Consider the following 10,734-nt stretch of genomic DNA (forward strand, 5'->3'; position numbering starts at 1 on the left):
GGGCTCATGGATTAACCTTTTAAGTAGGCAAAATAACTGAATATTACACCTGGGAGAAAAATATCCAGAGAACTCGCAGGGCAGTTATGTAGGCGAGGGCTGCATGCATATAAAATGAAACAGAGGGGAAATGTTTTCGAAACATTTTTGAAAAGTTTCGATATCAACATGAGTAGGCTATCTGCCTGTGGGCTGTGCCTGGCCTGCATAATCTTTTCAACCCCTAGATGGCGATGGAGAAACGTCAGGCAAAAAAAAATATTACAAACCTGAATTTCCCCCCGAAACACAATGCATTAACAGCATTAATGCATGTAGTGGCAACATGTAAATGATTTCGTAGATAATCGATGACCGGCATGCTGTCGGATTCTATTAGTTTACTATGTTTTGCATATATTGGTTTGCTTGTAGGCTACAAATCACTAGTTTCGAGGCTACATTAGTATAGTGCAGTTATTCATTCTTTGATGTCCATGCACTGCGAAAAGGCTAGCTATGAGACAGCTCTTTTAATGTCAAGTTGTAATTGGAGTCTCATGCTGTCACTCAAATTAGTCCGCACTCAGCGTAAAGCAGCTTGACCCTGATCGTAGGGTGAACCTTGTGCTGAGCCTACACAAGGAAGGAAGGGTCGTCAGACACAGCTAAAGGCCCGTACAAAGAACAGGATCGCAAGGAGAAAGATACAGATACAGTAAAATTATGACGGCAGAAGATGCATCGGGACACAATTATTCAGTGCTTTCTCATCGCCTGTTTGTACCAAGCCTCTTTGACGGACCGTCATAATAGGAGGAAGAGACATTACACGAGTTTTTTTGTAACGTAGAAGAATTGAGGACGCCAAAGAATTCTCTGCGAGTCAGCTTGTCAACGCGCAGAACCTTCTGGCCAGGCGCAAGGCACATTCATGCAAATTTCATAGGCGTGCCTTCGGGCGATGGGGTCACAGGCGGAACTCCCACGAGCCTGATATACAAACCAGTTCGATACAAATGATCAGCAGAAGTAAGCTTCGCTCGCAGTGTAGTCGGTTAAGTGGATATTTCATGCGGACGAGACTGACGGAAGCGTCCGGGAAACGAAAAAGTGAAGCATCGGAGAAGACCCACTATTACTCCCCAATATCTAACTGTGCTGCAGTCAGACGCCTGCAATCCGCAACACCTCAGCAAGTTTAGTAAGGCAACGACATTTGCATCGATGTAATTGATTTTTTTATCTGCGACATCACGGACGCACGAAGCAACACATTTATCAGGCTTCTGGCTACCAATGCAGAAAACTAAAACAGGTTAATACTCAGATTACCACGATTACAAAGAAGACATATCCAACCTTTTTGCCATTTTTAAACAACGCTTTACGATGGCTGACGACGATATTAGTTTAGAGAATAGCGATGCGACTGGCAGTAGTTGCAATTTTAGTGTTCTAAGCTGGGAGCAAGTGCAGCGTCTGGACAGCATCCTAACGGAGACCATACCCATCCATGGTCGGGGAAACTTTCCTACTCTGGAGATGAAGCCCCGCCAAATCGTCAAAGTGGTTCGCAGTCGCATGGAAGAGCGAAACATACATGTACGAGATGTGCGTCTAAACGGCTCCGCAGCGAGTCATGTTCTGCACGAAGACACCGGACTCGGATACAAGGACTTGGATCTCATATTTTGTGCTGACCTGAAAAGCGAGACGGAATTTCAAATGGTCAAGGATATTGTTTTGGACTGTCTACTTGATTTCTTACCGGTTGGAGTGAACAAGGAGAAAATTACTCCATTGACCTTAAAGGTAGGCTACGGGTTTAGATTTATTGGTAAAGGCTATTCAGGCTATTTGAGTGCCTTTATGGTATGAATCATACTATTCGTCCAGCAGATACGTTGGCTACATTTTGCCTCGTGTCCATCCAAACTCCATTCTAGCAAAGGCATATAGGCTACTTAGAAATTAAAATCTACTGATATGACCGTTATGGACCTCATTAAAACGTCAGAGCGTTATTACTTTTTTTACCCCAGTAGTATTAGGATTGTGCTAACCCATGGGCGTCGCCAGGCCTATGTTTGAAGCGACTGTGACCTCCAAAAGTAGTATTTACCCCCCCCCCCCCCCCCATCCGAGTAATTAAAAAAAAAAATTGGCTGAAGCAAATTGCAAATAGGAAGGCTGTTTGTGTTGCTATTGCCTGTGCGCTCTGCGAGCAATAGGAGCTCCAACTGTGCACATAGTTACAGTCCACTCTGTTGAGAATCGATAGCATCGCCAAACTGAAAACGTCTGTCACCGCAAAATTTCAACAGCACCTTCCTATCTGCTGAAATAGTTAGGGAGCCTAGTTGAAATCAAATGTCCTAATATCACCCAAAACAAAGATAGTGGCCAGGCTGTTTATTGCACGATGATTAGTGCAATTATGGAGGAAATATTTAGCAGACACACTTTACTTTTCTATTCGGTGATTGCGTAGTCAAGGCCTACCAGATCAGTTGTAATTGTGATAGCGTCCATTATCTCGAAAACTGGTTTGCAATAGACGACCATTGTTCATGGGAATTTTTTTTAAAAAAAGTGCATTTAGGCTAAGAAGGCACCTGTTGTCAGCAGATGGATAACTCTAGTGCAAACCTTGATGAGATATGGCCTAAGTCAACTGCACAACAACAGCAAGAGAGCCGTCTGTCAGCTATACCTCGCAAAGATTGTTGCACAAAAAATAATCTTGAACATTGATCGTTTCCGGTGGGGTTAGCCTCCCTAACCATCTCGTCTAATGACGTCTCTGCGTTAAACCAATTTTAAGCCGATCCCGCTTTCTCAGCCACTTAACTCTTAGACGTAGTAAACGCAATTAGCCTTTTGGCAATCTGGTTAGAAAAGTGAAATTAATACATTTTAAATAGGAATATGAAGCTCTCTGATTAAAATCATTATAGTTTTCGAGGTCGCACTAAATAATTGAATGTCTACACTGAAAGTGAGTCTCTCTAAATGCCCGTCTGCATCCATAGCTCTCTGTGTGTACTGTAGGCCTATATCGTGATAAGAGAAAGGTTTTGATTCTCTTGATTCTGGGACAGGAAGCCAGGTGAACATTCACAGTGACAGACACGCTGACAGTATGTCAAAGGACTAATATTGGCATTAACAGTGTAACACAGAGCTAAACCATGGATATTACACACACACTCTAGTGTATACAGTATAAGGAGTAAGTTCACTTGAACAGTTCAATGCAGACTTGAATAATTTACAGTAGCTTAATGTATTCATCTCTCTCTCTCTAGCTATCTAGCTTATGGTATTGTTATAATGTGTGATTTGTGATTTGTGTGTGTGTGTGTGTGTGTTGTAGGAGGCGTATGTACAGAAGATGGTGAAGGTGTGCAATGACTCGGACCGGTGGAGCCTCATCTCACTGTCCAACAACCGTGGCAAAAATGTGGAGCTGAAGTTTGTGGACTCACTGAGGCGGCAGTTTGAGTTCAGCGTGGACTCCTTCCAGATCAAGCTCGACTCCCTGCTGCTGTTCTACGAGTGCTCCGAGAACCCCATGACCCAAACGTTCCACCCCACCATCATCGGCGAGAGCGTCTACGGCGACTTCAGCGCCGCGCTGGAGCACCTGCGCCACCAGCTGATCTGCACGCGGAACCCCGAGGAGATCCGCGGCGGCGGCCTGCTCAAGTACTGCCACCTGCTGGTGCGCGGCTTCCGTGCCGCCTCCGAGTCCGAGATGAAGTCGCTGCAGCGCTACATGTGCTCGCGCTTCTTCATCGACTTCTCGGACATCGGCGAGCAGCAGCGCAAGCTGGAGTCCTACCTGCAGAACCACTTCGTGGGCCTGGAGGACCGCAAGTACGACTACCTGATGACCCTGTACGGGGTGGTCAACGAGAGCACCGTGTGCCTGATGGGCCACGAGAGGCGGCAGACTCTGGGCCTCATCGCCATGCTGGCAGTGCGCGTGCTAGGCGAGCAGAACGTCATCCCGAACGTGGCCAACGTCACCTGCTACTACCAGCCGGCGCCCTACGTGGCAGACGCCAACTTCAGCAACTATTACATCGCCCAGGTGCAGCCCATGTTCCCGTGCCAGCAGCACGCCTACTCTACCTGGCTGCCGTGTAACTGAGGCGTATGCTGACAGACTGAGAGAGGAAAAAACTAGAGAGGCAGAGAGAAAAGCGTTTGTTCGGACAGGAGCTGGGTGATTGGCCCGAGTCTGTCCTGTGTTTTGTTTTCAGTTGAAATCAGCTAGAGAAAGAAAGGAAAAAAAAAAAAAAGGTTTGTGTCTCTCTTTGTTCCCGGCCTGACACCCAGGCCCCCGCGCTTTCCGTGTGTATCACAGCTTGAACGTGACGGATCGGGCTTGTTTGGTCTCCAGCTCCTGTGAGGTCCCCCTTCCCCCCACCACCTCCTCCTCCCCTGGCTCAGTGCATGGTGCTTCTCTGTTGGTGAGACCGTTACTACGGCGACCTCTCTTCAAACAGAACCTGGGGTGGGCCGTGTGTTGTTGCCCCTGCTCTCTCCGCGCATGCAGTGCGGGCCAGGGTACCTCTTGCCTGAGGTCAACCGAGTTCTTTTAGCTAAGAACACTAGCAGCTGTTTCCACGCCTGCCACTGTAGAGCCTGACCCAGGATCAGGTGAGTCTCCTACGTATCTTGAGAGAAGAATAATTCAAAAAGAAAAAAAGAATTTGTGTGAATTGAGAACATGAAAGATGTGGCGAGTCTGATGGACTAAAAAGGGAACGCTTCCGAGGCACCGTGGCTTTTTTGTGTGAAGGCTGCCTCGCAGACTGCATGTGTGAAGCCGCCTTGCTTTCTGTAGAATGTGTGCTAGGTGAGTCAGGCTGAGGGCTCACAAAAGCAGGGGTAGAGCACAAAACCTGAGCCCCCCATGCCTTTTCAACCCCCCTTTGATACAGCTACAGGGGTCTTAGTCAACCATAGTGATGTGACTGTCACTGACTCCACAAGAAACACATCCAAATGGACATGGCTTATACACCAAAGATTTGACAAATATTTTTCCTTGTTTTTTTTTTTTTTTTTTTAAAGAGACCTACATTTTAGGGAGGAAAACAACATAATTATCAATGTCTATATTTGTATATGTGACCATATCTTCTAAGTGCCTGAAGCCTTGTTTGGTGAATGACATGAAATAGACTTTTGTTTTTATTTTTGGGACTTAACCCTGTCTGTTTTATGATCAACCCCACAACACATTGATAGTTTGTGAACATTGTGAAAGAATGTAATGCCTGGAACAGTCCAGCAGTTTTTTCTGATTTGTGCAGCCCGTGCATATGGGTAGATGTATATTTTTTGCAAGACAAGTGGGGCTCTGTCCAGTGTAGGCACCTTAGAGAAGCGATGAGATTAAGATGTTTATTGCCATGCCCCAGGACGTTTCAGGACCGCAGCGATCTGAGAGAGAAACGCTGAAACCCCTTAGTGTTAGCAGCTCATTAATTTATTCTCTAATCAGCACATCTCGTGTCACTTCAAGCAGTTTGCACTGACAAAACCTATACATCACTCGAGTTCTATTTCTGTAAGACAGCAGTGAATTACAGGAATTGGTGGACAGCAAAGTGAAAAATCTTGGGCCATTCACTACCGAACCGAAAGCAGTGATGTGTGTGTGAATGTGTGTGTGTGTGTGTGTGTGTGTGTGTGTCTGTGAGTGTGTGTGTGTGTATGTTTGGAGGGGTTGGCATTGTCGCGATATTTGCTGAGGCACTGGGAGCGGACGAGATTCTGTTTACTGTAGCAGCCATGCAGGGAATTTGGCAGCTTTAGCTGAAGCGGTTGGACTAAGACGGGCTGTGTTTGAGCGCACTCTCTCTCACGCTCTGAACAGGGTCCAACACAGCCATGCCACGCTGACCCCACGTTGACCTGTCGCTGGTCGAATACCGCCCAGCCGTCCGATAGACTTCACGACAGAGAGAGACGATCAGAGAGCCCTGAAGTGGAAGAGAAGAAGTGAGGGATTGATCCAGAAAACGAAAGAGGGAGACAAAGGACGAAGGAAAGGGAGGGCTTGGTGAGATGGGCTCAACTGGTGAAGGGGTTTGTCCCGCAAGCGAAAATATTTTCTCTGCAAAAAGGCCTCAATCAGAACCACAGAGTTACCAAACTTGGAGGAAAGGAAAGATATATACATATATATATATATATACAGTATATACACAGAGAGGGAGAGGCAAGCAAAAGGGACGCGCAGTAATCTTTCCCTTTGTGGTGAATTTAGGAGAAAAAAATTAGGTGCTCAAGTCCAGTCCTGCTCCACCTTTGGATGATGCTTTGATGAAGTGTTCTACTTGCTCACCTACTTCCTCGTGTCCCAGTGCAGACAGTCCTGCTAATGTCTCTTACTGCCCTCTTGATTAGGAGATAATTACCCCGTGGTTGTGCTGTGAGCTCATGGGTAATGACTCATAGGCTAAACTAATGCCTCATGTCATTTTTTAACATAGCATCCCCCGGGTTAAATGCTACACGACTAATTAAAGTTAATTTATGCTGTTCGTGTGCAGCAGTTGATCCTCGCTTTCAAATGTATGGTACTTTTATTTTCCTTCGTTGTTTACACTCAGATGCATGTTTGTAATGTTTTCACTGTGCAGAGCCAGGTTTTCAGAAGCAGTGTGTGTGTGTGTGTGTGTGTGTGTGTGTGTGTGTGTGTGTGTGTGTGTGTGTGTGTGTGTGTGTGTGTGTGTGTGTGTGTGTGTGTGTGTGTGTGTGTGTGTGTGTGTGTGTGTGTGTGTGTGTGTGTGTGTGTGTGTGTGTGTGTGTGTGTGTGTGTGTGTGTGTGTGTGTGGTGGGGAGCGTGGGGTTGTTCCAGGCAGGCCCGTTTGGCCTTGGAGCTCTCTGCTCAGAGCAGCTGATCCCATCTCAGCGCAACTCTCCTCCTCTCAGCTCTGCTGAACACACCATTCTCCACTCTGTGTTGGTCCGTTTGGTCTGTGCCGAATCAACTCGCTACAGTTTACCAGAGATGGGTCTCATTTACAGTGTAGTTCATATATCTATATATTAAGACCATTTTACACTCTGATTCTTGTGATGTCAGTGCTTATTTTTTCTCTGATTCCTGGTCACCAGTGTTCAGCCTGATTAATCTTCATATTTCACTCATTTCCGTTTTCTTTTGTGTTTGCTTGTTTTTGTACATGTAACGGTAACCTGTGGATTGTGGGGAAACGAGAGCGCACCCTAAGCCCTTTGTGAGGTGATAAAGGTGGATGAGCATCGCTAGACCAGTGCTCAGGTCTTAGCGATCAGTGAGGAGTGTTGCACATAGTTCTCATTTACTGTTGAAAAAAAAAGGTTGACAAATTTATGAAAGCTTTGTGTTTTTTAAAAAGAAAATGATTATTTTTTATAACTGTATCTGATGCTTTAAATAAATGTTGCTTTTTGAAAATTTATGGTCAGATTGCTGAAAGAGGATTTTTGAACAGCTTTTTTCCCCTTCTTTTTGTTTTGCAAATGCTGTTATGTGTCCAATGGGTCGATGATGTCATTAAAAAAAAAACGAAAATGGAAAAAAAATGTCTTGGTCCTTCTCTGTCAGTCAACAATTTCAAATGTAGACATCAAATGGGAATTGAGTTGTTATTGGAAAAGGGAAAGATCAAAAGTTTATAAACCCTCTCTTAAAATCGCCCACTTGAAACGCTCTGTATAATGCCGTGGTAATGCGAATGGAAGCAGAGGAAATGGTTTGAGCAGACCCTGGGACCTGCTGGCGTGTCTCCCTCGTCCCTCAATGTCCAGACCTGTTCTGGCTCATCAACGCGTCCCACTCCAGGGCTCACTTTTATCTCGCTCATGATCCCAGCTTTGGAGCTTTTCACCGAAGTCGGGCACTCTCCTCTTTCCCATGGGGCCCCAAAGCTCGCAATCTCTCTCTCTCTCTCTCTCTCTCTCTCTCTCTCTCTCTCTCTCTCTCTCTCTCTCTCTCTCTCTCTCACACACACAGACACACTGAGGGGAAAATCCCGGTCCCAGGACCTGCCAGACCCAGCGGACCGACCCGGCTGGACACAGAGGCTCGGGCGTCCCAGCAGCAGCGCTGCCAAAAATAGCCGCCAGCTGAATGTGGGGGGATTTGCGCGCACCAAAAAAGACACTTTCACGCTTTTGTGTTGTGAATATCTTTGCCAGCTCATCAAATTCTCCCTCCCCAGTCCCCACACAGGGAGCGGGCCGCACACACCACATCACCCCACTCCACACTGGCCTGTCCAGCACTGACCACCAGCCATTAAGGGCCTTCAGCATACCATGCCTGGTCCTATCTAGACCGCTGACCAAAACAGACAGAAAGGCCATTTTGGAGCAGAGCAGCGTACTGCATTAATCATTCATCTGTCACTGTGCGCACCCCTCCCGTAAGGTAAACGTTCCTGACTCATAGATGACATGAAATGAAATACTTACAAACATTTACATGCCCCAAAGCTGCATAGCGTTACTCTGAGCGTGAAACCATAGATTCCCCGAAGTGATTGGTATGTCTTTGAAAGAGAGAGAGAGAGAGAGAGAAAGTGAGTGAGGGAGCGATAGAGAGAGTGGTGTAAGCTTTCCTGTGCAAGTCAAGTCAATTGGAGTGGCCTAGATTCAGACTGTATGTGTTGAAATATAAGCCTAGCAAAAGCTCCTTTAGAAGCCCACATAACTGTAAATGGATGTCAATGCCAACACTGAACAAACAAAAGAACAATTCTTAAATGAAAGGTTGATTTAATAATAATACTAACAACAATAATAATAAAAATCAGCTCAATAAAAGGTGGACGTAAGACAAGAATTGTGAAACCAGTCAGTGGAATAAGACTTGTGTGCTATATATAGGCTGCGTCTTGAGGATATTATCTCCTGGTACAGCATTCTTATAGCCTCTTAACCTGCACAGTGAGTCAGAGCTTGGTGACAGGTTAGCACTATGCTAACATTACAACCTACATACCCAATACAGAATACATACAGTATATCCATGCACTTGCATATGCACCAACATGCACACTGTCATACACATACTTTACATTACAAGTTGTTTAATGTTATGATGATGTAATTAAATAGGGTTTGAGTGACTTTAATGCTACTTGCCCTGAATACACAAACAGTATGCGGTCTAGTTCTTTTGTAGGAAAACATCAAGAACAACAACAACAACAACAACAACAACAAAAGTGAGGTACAGAGCAAGCAACAGTGAAATGTCATGAGGAAGCTTAGGGCTCTTCCTGTTCTGGTCAGTTAAGTCACCCCCTCAGTGCGCTGTGGACTGTCATGTGTGTGACGTGACCTGACATTTCTCCAGAACACTGCCTAGCTTCTGTGCTATGTGACATTACTGTACTGTAGGTGTTAGGGCAACCAGACATGTCCGGCTGCTTTGTGTCTACGCACAACATGTGAATACATGGACACACTTGTACTCGTACACACAAAGACATAATTAAGCAAATAAATAACTACATCCTGTAATTCTAAGCAAATACATATACACATACACATGTACAGAACATGTAGATTACCGAGGATATAAAGGAGATTTCTGGTCAGTGCACAAGGGCTATGAGATAGTCTAGTAGGCTACAGTACATAGCATAGCCATCTGTGGAGACAATAGCTCTGTCTACAGTAAAGCAGCTTGCCCTGCTTAAACGCCAGAGCTAGATACCTCAGCTTTGCACCCAAGAGGAGAAGTGGCAGAGGTTTGGTCTTTGATACTGTTTTCCCTGTCAACAGCTGAGAGAGGGACCACAAGTTTAGGGTTGTCTCCTCATTTTTATACTCTTAGGGGTTCCTTAGATGAACCTTTCAAAACGGTTTAAAGAACCATTTAGGGGTGCCATATCATGAAGCATGCAATAGAAAATTTTTGGTTCTATAGAGCACATTTTTTTTCTAAGAGTGTAGGGTTAGTGTCATCCTATGGTGTCATCCAGTCAAAGATGGCTGAAATGTAAAAACACAGCCATGATCAGCAGCCTAGATCCATTCCAGCTCAGAGCCAGGCCCATTCGGGTTCTAGAGTCCCCCTACTTCAGAGGTGACTTCTACAACGGGATACGGCTGAGCGTATACTCCTAATCAAACCCCAGTTCCCTCGCTTTGATGGGAGCGCCAGCAGCATGTCATGAAGCGGCCAATTCCGCATCTGCTCAACGTGGCTACATATGGACGTTTACGAGCCTCCTTTTCCTGCAGGCTTTGGCCTGCTTTGCAGGCCCGCGGTGGAGACCAGGCCTGGGGGAGAGAGAAACGGGTCAAGATGCAGGCACATTGTTTATCGTCCTGGCCAGACGCGCTGCAAACATTGGCAGAGAGGAGAGGGGGAGCATGGGGGGGAGCATGGGGGGTGTTGGTGTCTGAGCTTCGTGCTAATTGGCCGACTGGTGAGAGAGAGGGAAACCCCCACTGAGATGGAGATAGGTGTGGTGGTGACGGGTGTCCATCAGAGCCTGACGGTGCCGCCAGCCGCCTGACTCTGGTTGATGTGTTTACCAAACCAGGAAGGAGGACTGGAGCGCTGGCGCAATGGCTACTATGTGGAATTCCACTCACTCACTCACTTTTGCTTCTTTTACTCTCTCTCTCTCTCTCCCCCCTCTCCTTCGTCCTCTGTTCTTTTACTCCTTTCTCGCTTTCTCTTTCCCTCTCTCTCGCTCCCTCTGGTTTTCTGTCCATGAGGAGTTTTTT

General features: G+C 46.1%; 1 protein-coding gene across 1 annotated transcript; it reads left to right on the plus strand.

Annotated features, from left to right (window-relative positions):
* Positions 1-764: 764 nt before the first annotated feature.
* tent5aa (terminal nucleotidyltransferase 5Aa) lies at positions 765-7,444 on the plus strand. The gene is made up of 2 exons (XM_062538510.1): positions 765-1,794; positions 3,359-7,444. Exons 1-2 carry the CDS (start codon positions 1,372-1,374, stop codon positions 4,136-4,138), a joined length of 1,203 nt encoding a protein of 400 aa, XP_062394494.1. The 5' UTR covers positions 765-1,371; the 3' UTR covers positions 4,139-7,444.
* Positions 7,445-10,734: the final 3,290 nt, after the last annotated feature.

Source organism: Sardina pilchardus, chromosome 6, assembly GCF_963854185.1.
Source record: "Sardina pilchardus chromosome 6, fSarPil1.1, whole genome shotgun sequence".
NCBI lineage: Eukaryota > Metazoa > Chordata > Actinopteri > Clupeiformes > Clupeidae > Sardina > Sardina pilchardus.

Excerpts from the sequence above, each read along its gene's own strand:
- tent5aa (XM_062538510.1), top strand. The coding sequence starts at position 1,372 with ATGGCTGACGACGATATTAGTTTAGAGAATAGCGATGCGACTGGCAGT. Across the intron at positions 1,795-3,358 it reads TTACTCCATTGACCTTAAAG|GAGGCGTATGTACAGAAGAT; the intron begins GTAGGCTACGGG and ends TGTGTGTTGTAG.